Genomic DNA, 17,132 nt, shown 5'->3' with positions numbered 1-17,132 from the left:
CAGAAAAGCTGAAAACACTTCCCTATAATTTTCCCCATCTTTATTATTGGCACATACTTTTCATCAAATTCCTACGACGAAAATTGAGAAGCAGGATTAAGAAAATGCTCCTTTATTAGTCATAGCTTCTTGCTCAACAACAGAAGTATAGCTTACTTGGGAAATGTTACTTTGCTTCCTTGACCAACTACATGATTGTTCAGCAATTTTGTTTTCTTGATGGAACAAGAGGGAAATATCTAAAATGGCAATCTGCTCGTAAGTTCTGGAGACACAAACAGTAATCCAGCATGCTAGAAATCAATCTCTTTCAGTTACTTTGTGTCCTGCTATGACCTGTGTCATAGTATTCAGAAAATGAGAGGGATGCTTTAATGCAGTCCTGTTTATTCACATTCTTCTATTTTATTGTCAAGCACTGGAGTTTATGGAACAAATAATATTGTGTTTCCATTGAGGATCAGAGAAACTGGAGCACGACTGAAGCCACTTTCCAGTTTTCAACTACTCCAGTAAATCCAAACATACAATATCTACAGCAGAATTAATTTCTTGCTAAAGTGGGTACCATTTGGCAAAATGTTCATATGTCAGATCCAGGACACTAACTTCAGAATCAATTTTTCTCACTCTCATTTCTTTATGTTTTCTAACACCCCAAATATGTTCTTTTCATGGCCAGACAAAAGCTGTGTATTATTACTAATACAGATTTGACTTAGACAAAACCAGAATGCATGTAATATATGAAGTGCACCATCATAGCAATTTGATTGCACTGCATTTTGCTGTAAATAGCTGTATCTCAATGACTTTTCTACATGATTTTTGATGAAGAGTACCTTTTAACTCAAATATGCACATTCTGGGGTTTGTTTTGAAAAATTAAAGGTCAGTTACATATTTAAGAATAATTATTCATTATAAATTATATAAATTTTATTCTGAGGAAAGACAGTTAATGGAATCAGATCTATTTTTGAAGTTTGCCTAGGTGACTGAAAAAAATAAGTGATGTTATTGCTCAAATTTGGTTGTAAATAAATGCAAAAGTGACTACAAAGATTATTACATAGCAAGTGTCATACCTGTTTACTAAGGCTCCAGTCATGTCTTTTGAAAGCACAATATTTGAAATTACTGTCTTATTACAAATACCAGACTGCAAGGCAGTCAGTCCTAAAACACTTTTAACACCACCTTTGCCCTCCCCTCTTTACCCCCACCCCCATCATCAAGAATGCTTTTACCTATTAAAGCTTTGTCTCCTAAACATAATATTGGAGAGACACAGCTCATTTTCAAAACATTCTGCAAAGACACTACTTTTCAGCTTTTTTGCTTTTAAAAATAAATTGCATAGTCTGCAGAATAAATGGCTTACATGACCCTTAAAGTAGCATTTTTAATTTGATATTAGGCAAAAAAACTGGTATCCACTTAAGGCTGGATTAAATGTAAGCATATATTTGAGAGACCATCAATACCATTGTTGGGAAGGCAGCAAGTGCAAAAATACTGGCTTTAAAATATGATGGATTTACATTATAGATTTACAGATGTACTACAAATTGAATAATTTACATTTTATCCCTTCTTTATCCACAGAAGGGATAAAAGTAAGTATGTCAAGAGTGCACAATGAGAGATACAACATCATATGTGCATCTCTAAAACTATGTCGAGGGGATCTAATGCCAAAAAGTCACTATGGAATGATGCAGCAATCAAAGGGAAAGAAGGCTGCTTTGAATACAAGGCTTCAATGAAAGTGCTCTAAAGTCACACTTTGATATTGCTGGAGCAAGAGAAGCAGATATTTAACCTTTAGCATGAAGGACTGATGATTTCTTTTACCCAGCTTTGACTAAAATGCGTTTCAGGTTGTCTGATGGCACTTCATCACTAGCAGTGACTTTATCTTTTAGCACATATTCAAACAGCTCCATGCAGATCTTAAGTTCACATACACTGGATGGATTTCTTGACATCTTGACATTGACAATTCATGAGGGGAAAATTTAACAACCACGCCCCTGCAACAACGCAGGTTAGCAAAGTTTAACCCAGTTATATGATGAACTCATTAGCAGGGAATGAGCTTTCAACTTTTCTCCCAGCTCAAACTGTCCTCACTTTAACCTTCACACAGAAAATGTAGACGCAAAATTCGAATGACCAAGCTCTGACAGACATTAACACCATTGTGAGAGATTGTGGAGGCTTCACCTCACCTGTCAGGGCAATCTCAGGCTGCCAGAAAAGCCGCCGTGAACCTTCCTGCATCACTTGGCTGTGGTTACCCGAACCGGCATATTCACGGTCCTCACTCACAGGAGCTCCCATTCACTGCCCCTCTGTCCACCCACCTTCCCAGTCCCTATAACATTTCCCTTAGCAACAAAATAATGGAAAATTTAGTGTGCCTTTATGATTAATTTATACAGTGGAATAGTGTCCTACTTCAAGTCTCAGAAGCCAAGCAATAAAGTACTTGCAAAGCGTCAGTTTATCAAAACACAAAATTTGAAAAGTCGAGTAGGGAGAATATATTTTTAGATTAAAGGTTTTGTCCCAGTTACAATAGCATAATGAAGGATAAATTCAGCATATTTCACCAAGCACCTGATCTCATCCCCAAATCCAATGAATACTAAAACTTAGAATAGCTTCTTCTCAAAAGAAGAGGGGTTAGATGGGCTATAGTTACTTTCACCTGTTCATTTTATTTCCAGGTACTTTGTAATATTTAAAGACATTAGATAGATAACTGTATTACTTAAAAAATGGTAATATAGACAGACACAGGAGCTAACCTTTTTTAAAAAAAATCAGAAGAGCACTAAGGTACCTAGTCAACCAGGAGAGAAAATACCAAATGGGCCAAACTGTTTAGCAGAGATTTCTTTTTTACAGAATGTTAGGAAGAAAACTGTTACTCACACTATCAGCTCGTTCAGATGGTTTTAAGGAAAGTGTATTTGTATTTGTACAATAATTTAGTACTTACTGTCAAAATTGATAGGGATAAATAGACTTTCTGGACCACGGCAAACATCTTGTTCTCCCAGGTAGTTTTGGACCTTTGTTCAGTGCTGTTTGACTTACAAGTTTCCCCAAAGGTATATATGGTTAAGAACACCCACACATGGGTGGTAGATCCTTACTGGCTTAGACTTAGGTCCCAATAATCTATGACACTAGCAAACAATAGACGCTTAATGAAGAATAAAAGAAACAAGACATGTATGAATGCTATTGTCCCTGAACATATCTTCTTGGCTTCAGATGAACAGATATTTCATGAGTTACAGGCTGTATTAAGCCCCATCATGTTTAACAGCTGCTAAATTATTCACCTTCCACCAAGTCCTTCAGTTTCTTTCTGAGCTTGTTTTAATTTTGGTATTCACAACACCTCATCTCCAGAATGTAAGTATGCCAACTTAACTCCACAAATGCAATATTCTATCAATCACTACTGGACTTTACAAAGATCTGGTGCCAAACAGGGAAAAGACAGAGAGATGCTGAGAGAGAGAAGAGAGAGCAGAGAGGAGAGGCCGACTGATGTTCACTTTTACTTAAACAACAACAAAAAAATCTTAAGTGATCTACAGTTGTGATTATTTCAACTTGTCAGCGCTGAAGAGTACCACAGAACAACAAGTTCTGAAAGTATTTTACATCACTATTTCTACTCCAGCTATGAGGCAGAAAGTATGCAGGCATAAAATATGATAGTCCATATATGATTTACGGCAAAAGTTGCCTGAACTCATCAGTGCTTCAGATGTGGTCTAGCTCAGTTTCAGATTTCATTTGACTGAGAAAATTAAAGTTCAGTTCAGCTTTTTTCTAAGGAGTTCCCATGGTCCTGTCTCACAGCTCTGTTGAATTTTTTATTTTGTCTTTCAGACCAGCTGCAGAAATGGATGCTTCTAAGCATCAGCCTCCAAAAATGTCCAAAAGCTATATCCAGAAAAATGGTCCAGTGGGTGCCTTTGTACAGAAGTAGAGCAATCCAGGAGCTAGTTAAATCAGTCCTCTAAGCTATTTTATATTCCTGACCATTAGTTATAAGTACCATTGACAGTGAATTATCTGAAATATTAATTTCTCATCTTATGTCACACATTCACGTTTTGGATTTATCACCCCCTTAAAAAGGAATGTTCACCTGTCACAATAATTTTCAGGGTCTGACAAAAATATTTTAAGTTAATATCCTATAGATCTGATGAAAATATGGACAGTAATTTTCTTAAACATTTCTCCTTAACAAAACAACATTTAGAGATATCAATTGGATTCATCACTCAGTACTTTCCTTTAAAAAAAAAAAAAAAGGCTAATTCCTATCTTAGATTACAAGTTTTGTTGTAGTAACAGCAAATGCAGACTCGGGAAAATATTTTTTCAATCACATGTGAATAAACAAGTTTCAGATTTGGTAGTTTAAACTGGTGAATTTTGAGTGTCCCAAGAAGATCTCCAAGGCTTTCGTACTTTGAAAGATACTTTGAAAGAGGAGATCACTCCCTCTTCATTAAGATCAGTACATACTTCAACTACAGGGTGCTGTTTCAGTGACATCTTAAAAATGTGACTGGAGCAAGGATCACCCATTTAAAAACTGGTTATTTCAGTTGCTGTATTTAATTTTTAATCCTGTTTTTGAAGCTTGTGAAAAACACAAAACCCAAGCAGGCTCAGAATAGAGAGCTTTGATGAGTAGGCCATGAGAAAGCAGGAAAACATCATGTTCTTAGAATGATAGCTGGATTTTAAGGATTTGATACATTATTTTAAAATTCAGTTGCATAAAGTAGTGCTTGTGCTAAAGCTGTCTCCAGCACAGTTTCCCTCTTCATGTAGCGTAACAGGCATCCAGGAGGGTTGCAAGCAATAAATTATTACAGACTACAGATACCTCATGCTGCCCACTGACCTTTCCCTTCCTCCCTCAAACATATTTGAGAGTCAACCATCTGTGGCAATTTCTTTAAAATTTGGTAAATGAATTCTTTAGGTACTGTAACATTAAAAGTCCAAGAAAAGAGTAAATATTCTCAATTCTAAATACTGTAAGGTGTTGTCAATCAGAAACAGTGAAAAATATTGAGCCACTAGATTAAAAGTTTAAAAATTTATGTCTGCTGAACATTTCTTTAAGTTCCCATTGCAAGCTGTTATTATCTGCCCACAAGAATGATGAAAACTTGTGCTTTTTATGGAAACTTAGAATATATAATTTTTCTCTCAAACAGGTGATTTCTCTCATAGCTTTCCCTCCTCTTTTTAGGTAAAAAGGTACGAACCACAGAAACAATAAAAACTAGAAAGTTTTTCCTTTGATGAAAAATTTGATGACAATTTTTCTGTAAAAATAAATTGAAAATACTGCAAAAAATACTGAAATTGGTTTTGCATCCAAGTGGAGATGTCAGCTGGCTGCCTAAAAGAGAAGTTTGTTTTGTTTTTTACTTTAGGCACACCACCACTTTAATTGACAGACCTAATTAACAGAAGGACCTGCTGGGCACAATCTGAATTGTGTTCCAGCTGACAGAAATGGAGACGTTTGCCTCCTGGTTACGCCTGTGCCATGCTGCAGAAGCTGCCAGCACGGCCTCTGACCAGTTCGTATCTGTTCAGCAAATAACAGAGTGTGCCAAGCTGTGAATTGGATACAATTTATAAGCACTGTAAGCACAACAAAAATCTAATTCAGGCCAATAAACTTAGAGACTGAGAGTTTAAAAGGGCATCAGAGCCTTCTAGGGTCTTCTCTTGCACTTTCTCTGCTTAGTACCATTGGATTCTAAAACAAAGGTTAATAATCATATTGTTGTTTTCACATGGGAGAGTGTGCTTGCGGGGAGGAAATGATTTCTCATGCCATTCACGCTGTTCAGTTAGATACTTTCAGGTGTTTCTTCTAGCAGTATTATTTGTCATTAAAAAGTGCCGAGGAATAGAATCATCACTTGTTCCTATCAAAGCGACTGGCAGCTCAGGACACACCTGCAGGCCAATAGCATCTTCTCCGGGGACAGCTCAAATTTGATAATCCACTGCATCTGAGGCCATACCTGCCGATGTAGAAATGGCCATGCAGAAATGCTATTGCCACAGCATTCTTTCCAAGCGGCTTTGTATTTCCACCAGTATGCCACAGACAACCAGGGAATAAGGTATTAAACTTGACATGTATAAACTACCAAGCATAGCAATCTTTAACAGGAAGGCAGATGGATTCCCAAGTAAACTTTAGCATCAAATCTCTGAATATATAGTCACAGCTGTGGCTGTAAATAAAAACTGAAAACCGCTCATGACAGTAAGGGGGTCTGCAGCTTACAACATGGGGCTGCTTGCCTGCGGAACACAAGGGATTCATTGCTGCAGTTTCCTTGCAACAAGTTATATTCTCAGCTTTTTGCAATGAAACTGAAATAAAGCCCTCACATCAATATGCTGCCATAACACAGCATCAGTTAGACCATCTCTTTTCTTGAAACAAGATATACACTGCGCCATACTCAGCTGCAGTCCTCATATCCAGGAAAATTAAAGAAGTGAAGAAAAAAAATAGATGGATGCATCAGTGACAGGCAATAGGCAAGTGAAAGTTTGCCATTTTCTCTCTCTAGTAAGAAGACACTCTCCCAATTAAATTTTCTAATTTCAGCTATTAGCAGTTAAATCCCACACAATATTCCAGTGTAGGTGTGTTGGGGCAAAGGTGAGAACATGAAATGCATTTCCAGTTTATTGCCGTTGCATTTTCTCCTCTTGACAGTTTTACAGCAGCAGAACACCCATACACAGAGGAACACTACGTGCAAACTCAACAGCTATGAGCGGATACAACCCACACCAAAGAATTACAACAGGTAAGGTTGTTTTGCTTGCAAAAAGATAGCATTCTTTAACTATAACCTTGTTGTTGTGGAAAAATATAGCAAAGCAAACAGAAGCAAACCAACCCAAACAGCCACTGTAAACATAAAACAATAATTAACTACTTCCTATTTGAAGACCTATTCTCTCTTCAAGAAGCAAAATCAATAGGATCTGTGTCTCTGGTACAGAGGGTTCTAGAAATGTAGATTAATTAAATGCAGCATAGACAGAAATGCTTGCAATGCATTTTTAGAACTTTATGTGATCAATGAACATCTAAAGAACACACAGGAGCCACCATGGCTCTAACAGAGCTGGACTTCACCCACCAAGAATACATTAGCTAATATCTTACAGACTTTACTGTTCTGAATGATGCTCAGGAAAATAACTGCCAATTCTGTTTTCATTAAGGAAACGGAACAAAAAACCCTGGAGAATTCCTGAGCTGCTCAGTCCTGCCTAAAGAGCAATCTGAAGCTCTGCAGGTAGCACAGCACGTGTGGTTCAGCTGATCCCTTATATGCATGACATATAGAGAAAAATGCCAGTACATTTTTTAACAAGCTTGTAAGATTGTGATTACTTTCAGTACTAAATTGCATTGAAGGAGGGACAATATTTTGTCATTTTGAAAAATATTATGTAGTACTTCAATAACAAGGTGCATGAATTTTCCTCCCTTTTAGCAGGCCTGGTTGCAAACTGATACCTTTAATTAACAAATACAGAAAGTTCTGCTGTTGTTCAAATGGTGTTTCAGCAGCTTTCTGAGACCTGTATCTGTGAATCTCAGAAATAAGACACTATTGACAAGAGGCAGATATTACTGAGACTTTACAGATTTTTTTTTTTTTTTGTATTTTCAGAAACAAAGCTTGATTTCTTATCAAAGGGGTAAAACCAATATAGCTGATAAATTTGCCTTCACCATTGATAGCAACAAGCCTTCATGAGTAAGCTGCAATGAACCCTCCCCAAGGGGATTCACCTGAAGGAGTAAGTATAATGTCAATGTCGGTCTAAAGTAAAAATGTCATTTCCATTTTGATTTGCAGCATTTCCCAGTTGATTCCTTTCTAGAATGATCTTAAACATTTTTGATGCTAATTGAACAAGATAGGTCCAAGGCTATTGCCCATGTAGTGAAGTTGTTTGTTCTAATTAAAAAAAACAAATGCAGATGCTTCCCTTGTAAGTTAATTTTTGAAACACTATTAGCTTCACCTCTCAAAGATGAAAACAGAAAGGGGCTGGGTATTTCGTTCAAGGCTTCCCAGACACGGATGTGTGCACACTTATCTCTGCATGTACAGCAATACTCTGACACAAGACCTATCTAACCTCCATACCAGACCAGGAAATAAAGGCAGGAACATAATTTATTTTATACACATTTCTATCCACATTTCTGCCCTTGAGGTTTTTCCCAGCCATGTTACCGACTGGACTGAAGCAGCTGATTTTTCACTTCTTGGGAGAAAGCAAGATAAAAAGACCAGTTTGTTTTTTAATTTGTTTTCAGAATGAGGAAAGGGACATGAGCATGTCTTCAACAAAAAAGAAATTAGATAAATCTGTGCATCTGGAGCTTTATTTTTGTCTCCTTCCTGCTTTCTCCTTCCAGTTCAACTCAGTAACATGTATTAAACATGATGGTCTCAAAGATCAAGATATTCCCGATACATCTCAAGAGGTTAACGCTAATTAAAGCTGATCGAAAGGCTTAAGAGTTTGAGATACAGCAAAGCCAGACTGAATTGTGACAAGCAACTACTTGATAGTTTGATTCTGTTTAGATCAGATGCCACATGTGTAGCATTATTCAGTCATTAAGTATTGCCTGATTGCTGGTATTTTTTGCTCCACCATAAAATTAGAATCAAACACTATATATAGGGAATTAAAGGGGACTAAATCTTATGTCTTCAATTAAGCAAAAGTAGTTTCAAAAGTGAGATTGGAAATACATACAGGTTATACAAACATTCTTCAAGAATAACACAGGTACTATTTATTTTGACTCACAGCAGCAGTTATCAACCAGACAATCTTTGCAAGTCCTTCCCAGGTCTGTAGTCTATGACTCTATAATTACCAGGTCGTTCATCTTCAAAAAGATGTGCAGAAGCAGCAAGGTTTACCATATGTAAGAAAAATTGCTTGTTGTATGCTACCAATGATGAGGATGAAAAAAGAAAAAAAGATAAAAGTACAGGAATAGCTTTGACAAGAGATAAAGATGAAAACAGACAAAATAGCTGTAATAAGGTAAGCAGAACACATACATACTGAAGAGGAAAATAGATATTATATATTTGCTCAGAAGCAGAAGCAGTTTGAGTAAGAAGTGACAGGTCATCCTCAGAAGAGCAGTAGCAACATAGGCTCTATGGGGCAAGATGTATTATCATGGGATCAAGCGAAGTAGGGAAGGTGAAAGCTTCATCACATCTAGATAGGGATGAAAGGGCAAACCACATGGAAGAGAGAAACAATCTGCTCAAATACTTCACAAGGGAGAAAGGAAGAAGATACAGTGCAGGTATATAAAAAATGAAGAGTATACTGAGGAACAGAACAGAAAATTTGGTAGAAAAAGTGAAAAATGATGTTTTTGAAGAATATGAGTCTGGAGAAAAAGAAGAGGCAGGCAATTGTAATATACTACCAAATACCTATTCACGCTTTTCTGTTCTCCTCCCTACAGAGAATGCAAGTTATTACAGTCCCATATTATACAGTCTCATCTCTTTCATTCAGGACACTTTTAGCTCCAGAGATCCCTGAGGTGTCAGCCACAGGAGCTGCATCACATCTTCACCAAACATCTTAGCAAAAAGGAAAACCTGGGTGCGCTCAAGGTGCAAGTGACAGGTGAGGACGACAGAGCCTGATCGCTTTGGTCACCTAAATGAAATCGTCTTTCCAGAGAGAAACCACTCTGAGGCAAATGAAGGTACGATCATGCTGCCTGATCTGTAACCGAGTTTACTGCCCACAATTACCACATTGATTGGGTCTTTGCACAGTTCTTGCTGCGCAGAAACTGAAGGCAGAAAAACATGTAAGCCCACTTGACACTACTCTGCTGCTGGAATGTCCAAACCTGTGGTACAAGCAAACACAAAGTGACACTTCTATTGTGGGAAACTTCAGCAGCCGATGGCATGCTGTTTAATCCTTCTGTAGGTGCCATCAGACAAAATACTAAGGAGTGCAGCTGTATGTAGCAGTTACTTATATTGATCCAGAAAACACTGCACATGGCAGCTTATTTGCACCATCTGCTACAGAAATGTCAGCCAAGGGGAGCAAGGTAGACACCTGGGGGTGTCCACACTGAGAAATCACTTAGAAGAGGAAAGAAACTCCAGCATGGGGCGGGGGGAGGGGAATCTGTAAAAAATGAATAGCTTATACTGTCAAAAGGACTAAAGCTTTTGAGGAAGAGCAGCAGCTGGCACAAAAGCAGCCAGCCTGAGTTTTAGTGATTGTCCCGAACCACACTGCAGTCAGGTAGCCCTCCCCTTTTCATGCTCAAGTATCTGACAGGTGGCCTGATTTTAAAGCTAACAGCATTTTTTCAAGGGCTTTCAGAAGCACAAATGGTTGGTGAAAAGTACAAGGAATATACATCGCCTAAATAAACTATCCATCCAACTGAACAAGCCCTAGCAATGGCTGAAATTAAGGATAGCTTCTTCTTTAAAAATTCACAGCAGGAATGGTAGCATTCAGCTGACTATCTATAATGCATAATTTAGCTGTCACCCAGGAAATATCACTTGCACAGGCTCGGTCAGAGCAGGGGCTCTGCCTCCAGTTTGGAAGACCTTGGGCGAGGTTCATCTCACGTTATGTCACATGTCTATCCTAGGATACGACAAACCGTGCTTGAGAAACGCCACTTGAGAACGCCTTGAGAAACAACAGCAGAGGGAGTCCAGACAGCAACACGGAGACAGCAGAGAAGGAAACAGTAGGAAGGATAACTTTTTAACGAATGGAACCTGCACTCTAAGGAAAGATTTGGGGACTTCAGGTTTTTTTGCATAAGAGATATGTTACAATCCCCTATATGTTTGGGAGGAGAGTAAAAATTAAAAGGACAAGCAGTTCCCAAAAGAGGACCAAAAGTAACAGCTTAATTTAGTATAGGGAGAAATGTGTCTTGTGTTCACCATAAATAATTGCAGGTGAGATGTGCCTTGAAACAGCCACTAGAGTAGATGTACTGAAATCCACTCTGGGTAACTTAGCTTTCTCATTTCAAAACAAACCTAAACAAACTATATTGATAAATTATGATTATTGTAATCCAGTATTATTAACAAAAATACACATGCTATTATCAAGCCAATATGTTTAGAAAAGATTACTAGAGCTAACACATTCCTGTCGCGCAGATGAATACTGACGCAAGTAGTGAGTCACTCTTATACCTTTTGAGGATTAAGAATGAAAATTCAATCTCTTTGTCCAACCAGGCAGAATGGGCTACTTCAGAGAGACAAAAGGATAGATGGCACTCAAGTCTAAATCTCAGATCTTAAGGAAGAAGGACAATAATATTTGCCAGAATATTTACCAAGATTGCCAGAAGCAGGATTAGATAGTACATTTGAGACTATCTCATCTCAACAGATTTTATGAAGATTGAAGTCAATACTTCAGATGTGACAGTAAATGTACAGGGCCATGCTAATTAGAGGAGGGAAGAAAATGTAAGAGTGGACCTAAAAACATACCAAAGGGATGGGAAGTTGAAAAGAAATTACAAGTAGTTGCACACTGGCCAGACAAACAAGCTTTGTCAGAAATTCACCCTGCAAAAGCACCTTCAGAGCAAGTTCTGCAAAGATAACTAGAGACTGCACAAAACATCATGTTCTGTGTTGAGTCCCCACCCAACTCCAGGTCCATCTGTATCATCTCTCTCTAAATCTGAGAAATACTAATTCTGCCCTTTGAATGTAATTTACATAGGACATCAATCTTCCATGTAATTTTAAAAGTCATACAAATCACAGGCAATCGTTTTCCTTTCTGATATCTGTACAATGCAGTTGAAAAATAAAAAAAAGAGCCATGTACTACACAGCATGCCTGACATCAGTCTCTTCAGTATCACAGTAAGTACAGATCAATATTTCTCAGTTTCTGCAAAGTATACAGTGCTTTTTAAAATCCATGGAAAAAAGCTTACCCAGTTTTCAAGCTGACCAAGGCATCTTCAACTCCTTTCTGATTATACTTCGTCATGTAAAGGTGCATATCAGGGTAGTTGTTTCTGATATTTCTCTCTGTGCTTCCGTTTGGGACGGTTCCAAATCGAAAAGGAGGTGAATAATCATACGGCCTTTGAAACTAGAGAGAAAAGGGAAAAGCAAAGTGTTTCAGGCATTCAAAATGTGAAGAAGGGCAATTCCAGGTTGAAAAAACCAGAAGCTGCCTCAAATTTCTTCTAGGCAAATGCTGTGTGTTAATTCAGCTCTATTATAGCAGAAACTGTCTTCCCACTGACCGAACTTACAGAAACATCTACATCCAAAGTAAAAACAGCTCAATTTTGCCACTCTAATGTGACTTTCTCCCCTGCATTGTAATATGGCAGGACAGCAGAAACTGGAGCAGCGAGATACTGGCAGATGTTCCTCATCTGCCAACATCTTCCCTAGTGAACCCAAGCTACAAGCAGACACACTGGCAAACGGCAATTAAAAGAAAACAGTATTTTGTTGATAGTTATTTCACACTTCCATCTCAGTTGTGACATTGTGGGTCCCCACACAAAGGCGGCGAAAGGACCATTTGCACTACTTGACAGGGAGCCCAACGCACTGCTCCCGGAGGGTTGCAGGTGACTGCAGGAAGCTTGTGCGCAGGCAGGGACAGGGTGAGGGCTGGCTTTCCTTCCACCACCATGATTCCAGGGGAGTAAAAGTTCTTGCATCTTCCCCCAGGGATCAGCAGCTACGTCACTTGACATGCAAAGGGCTTCTGGAGCGCTCACACCTATAATCCTAGTCCCTATTTATTCCTACAATTTAAAACTACAAACAGTCTGCTTGAGGTCATATAGGTTTGTTCTACAATTTTACCCTCTATATCACTATTGCATCAGCACAGACAAACAAGCACAAACAGGGAACATCTGCAAAGGAATAGCAATAGCTCAGAGCACACTCAGGTTTCAGATTTGGAAGTCATTCAGATAATCTCACATAAAGTTTTGCTAACAGACCTGAAAATTTCTTATGCACCTTTTCAAGATCTCCCTTTAAATACCAAGTGACACTTGAGGATTAAGTTAAAATGTGTCTTTAAGAAATAAATGAAAAAGACCCCTCAAATTAGAGGAACTACTGGCTAACGAGGAAATTCAATTGAGCATTGATAAAAGCAGTCACCCATGAATTCCACAGTAAAATGCACTCTGTTTTTACTGTTGAAGTTAGAAGAGCAATCTACATACCCTGTGCTGCAAGAGACAGCTAATATTTATACAGCTGCTGCTTCCTTTGGGCTACATATATAATATTTCTCTTTTTAAAGTTTGGTCTCGGGGCATCAAGAATTCCCAGGATCCAGTGCCAATTTGCAAAGAGAATACAAATAGGCTTATAGAAAAACTGGGAGTATTTTCAATTTCATCAAACCTTGACTATGAAATTATTGCTGCAACAATATTTTCATGTTACAGAACTACAATTAAATGCTTCATTTTAATTAAGCATATTTTGACAAACCATAAAGGAATGAATTCTATTTTTCTCTATTCGTTTAGCTAACAGATGTCTTACTTTTCTCATTTTCCCTTTTCACAGCTTTACTGTTTAAATTATTACTTTGCTACTACTTTACACATACTAATTGACCCATGCACTAAAATTACACTGTATACTAGTCATGGTTCCTAGTCTATATTTGCTGTCTCCTTTTTTGAGTTTATTATGCAGCACTGAAACAAACCCTGCTCTTAAATATATGTCCAGAGATTCTACTGATACAGATGTAGCTTGCTATTAACTTCATTTAAATCTACTGATAATGAATCCCTGAAGTAGTGAGATGGCTTCCAATATCTCCTAATATCTGTATCAAATTTGCCAGTCAATAGAACTGGAAAAAAATAATTAAAGAAACAACATCAATTTCAAGACCTGTAAAAATTGCTGCTGTTCATACAGCTGAAATGTTTTGGAAACTCGGCTGTGATGAGCATTCTGCAAGCTCAATTCCTAATCCTGGGGTATGGCAGGGGAATTGAGGGAACAGGGAGATCGTGCAGGAGTATCCTGGTAATTTAGAAATGGAGTTTGGTTCCGAATATTCTCACTTTTCAACAACATTCATATGAGTTTAAGATGTTGGGAGGGGTTTCCTCCCATAGGAATAGTTGAAGGAATTGAGCTATCTGTCCCAAACTGAACATTCATAGAACACAAAAATATTTCTGCAGGAGAGCAGAGATTAATAAAAAGTACTAGTTCATTCAGAGATCACAGGGATAACAAGCAGGTGAATAGTTCCAAACACCATCCAGAGACTGGAATTTCTTGGCACAAGACACCCAACCAATGAATTTTAACAGTCACAAGGAGATAATTTTTTTTTAAAGGATTGTCTGCTACTACTGCCTGCTCACAGACTACTTGTAAAGAAGAAAGGAAGGGTTTAAAATCTTTTTACTAACAGTGCACTCATATCTAAGATGTATAAAGTTCTCATCAATGATTTTAAACCTATATTCTGTGAACTGACATGTCCTGGAGAAGCATATAGGCTCTATGGCTGCAGCAAAGATCTATGTGGCAGGCATGAGACAAGAAAGAAAAAAGGATCAAGTCTTTACATGTACTCATTTTCCCTGAAGCCCCATGATGGGAAATAAAATATATCATGTCTGCTAGGAAGCAATTTTCTTCCTAGACATTTTCTGAAATGCTAATTTTTTTTAACCATTAATAAAATCCTTAAATTTAATGAACAAGCCCCCTGCTTGAATCATAACTGTGGAGAGATCTACTGTTATTCAGAAGACTAACCAATTTGTTCTTGTTTCCCCATGCTCTGCCAGTTGCTAGAACTGTGGCACGTGGCAACAAAAACTCCAATCTTTTGCTTTTATTTTGTTTTACCTATATGCCTTAATAAAACTGACAATTTCATGAAGTTAGTAAAGTGATCTTTCACAAACATTAAATACTGACTTAATCTGAAGATTTGCATGCTTGTCTGAAAAGGCTGGTATTCGGAGCAGTTGTTTGTTATTGTTCTGGAGTATTTTAAGGAACTGTGGTAAACACTACTGAAATAATAGTAGAAAATAGTAAATATTCTCCCTCTGCTAACACAGATCTTAACAGGAATTATGGCTGGTTTCGAGTGATATAAAAACACCCATATTTGAACTCTCTCCTTTCTTCTCTCACCAGATGGTAAACACTGACAATCTGATTTCTGATCTTTGAAAAATATAGCTATTAGTAATTCCAAGACTATTATTATAATCATCAGTTACTGAAATGCAGTCAATATCTATGCCTGACAACCCTCAAAAAGCACTGTAAAGGTCTAATATTGAAGTGGAGAGATGGATTGGGGTAAGAGGGTCACCCTAACTACCCCATCATCCATGCTGTCTTTGACCTCAGCCTGCTCTGTTTTCACACAGACATATCTCTGAGTAACTATAGTCCTTGTGACATCTTGTTGCACAAAACCATAAAGCCAAGGTTACAACATACTGTGAATCTTGCAAAAATAAGTAACCTGTAAATGGCATAATTAGGGCTTCCTATTAATGTTGAAGAGAATCCCCTAGACCACATACACGTGGGACTTTTCTTAAAATGTGACTGTGTGGAGGAATCACAGCAGACAAACACTTTGTAAGAGAATTCTGTCCACTGCTACCTACTCTCCCTTAGCAATATTTTCTCTTTCATTACACGAAAAAGGCATAAACTGTCTCAAAAGTAACAAGTGCTACAAATGCCAGCTTTGCTGGATACTTTTGGACTCATTTTCTGCACCTTTTTATGAACACAAAGCTTTTAAAAATCTTTTACATACACAAGAATGTCAAAATATAATTTTCCTCTCATTTTCTGAATCATTTCAGTTTATGAACACCCACCCCTAATAACTCCAGTACATGCTGTGCCATGTATTTCAGGGTGACACATGGATGACACGGCATTCAGAAATTCATTAGCAACATTATGAAGGTTGAGGAAACTATCAAGAGGTCTTAAAGCAAGGAAGGGTCAATAGCACATTATCATGTGTTTAGCAAACCTGGTGAACCACATGCTAGAGCATAACACATTTCCTGAATGGGAAGATATTGAATGCGGAGAGTGAGGGATGACCGCTCAGACAGAGAAGAGTTTTCTCCTGGCTTCTCTTCTCTATAGTCTATCACATATGGAGCTGGCCTGAGAAACCCCAGTATCTCTAACTGGGAATACTTTATTGCATTGACAATACAGCATTGACAAAAGAGCTTGACTCTTCAGTTGTGGCAGTAGGAAAAAGGGAGAGGGAAAGAATAGTAAACTGATTTACCAGCCCAGAAGCTTTTTCAAAAATTTATTGAACTTCTAGATATTACTTATTTAAAGTTAATTTTACCCATACTTCTGTCCCTTCTCACTGGCCTTTGCCTATTACCGCTTTGCTTGCAGCAAGGGTCAGAGCTCTCTACTGAACAACAGCAAAATTGTTGCAAATTCCTGAATTGTTCTCCTACTAACAACATTGCAGCAACAAGGCAAAGAGGGGAGAAAAATAATTTAACATGAATCAGATTATATTCCCATAAATTATCCTTAATTATTTGAATTTTTAAAATCCGATAAACCTCAGGATTGTGGAGGAGGCAAAACCTGTGTATGACAAGAAGAATGTTTTGAAATAGATCATTGCTTTTCTGGAGTTCTGGCTTGTTTAATTTAATCAGGAAAGGCATGGGTCCCCTGATTTATCTCTATACACCTCAGGCAAAATTTGAAGAACTGTAAAATAGAAACAAAGGTGGCAGATCAAATAAATGATCAGCAGACCACACAAAAACAGATGGTATTTTTCGATTTTTATTTTGCTTTTTGTGGAAATAATACCCTACTTAGCAGAAAGAATAGAAAAATGAGAAAAATAAGGAAGTTATTAGCCAAAAGCCACGGAACAAATACTGACATTTTCCCAGCCCATAG

The 17,132-nt window shown here is 37.7% G+C and overlaps 1 protein-coding gene across 5 annotated transcripts in view; it reads right to left on the bottom strand.

Annotated features, from left to right (window-relative positions):
* GRIN2A (glutamate ionotropic receptor NMDA type subunit 2A) overlaps positions 1–17,132 on the bottom strand; it is a 196,864-nt gene that overhangs the window by 34,315 nt on the left and 145,417 nt on the right. For all 5 annotated transcript variants that reach the window (XM_052773033.1, XM_052773034.1, XM_052773032.1 and 2 more), the window contains one exon: positions 12,119–12,279. In XM_052773033.1, coding sequence (XP_052628993.1) covers positions 12,119–12,279 — 161 coding nt within the window. The remainder of the gene's footprint in view (positions 1–12,118; positions 12,280–17,132) is intronic.

This window comes from Harpia harpyja, chromosome 21 (assembly GCF_026419915.1).
Source record: "Harpia harpyja isolate bHarHar1 chromosome 21, bHarHar1 primary haplotype, whole genome shotgun sequence".
In the NCBI taxonomy this organism is placed as follows: Eukaryota; Metazoa; Chordata; class Aves; order Accipitriformes; family Accipitridae; genus Harpia; species Harpia harpyja.
Note: the sequence above shows the minus strand (reverse complement) of the source record. Positions and strands in the feature narration are given on the sequence as shown.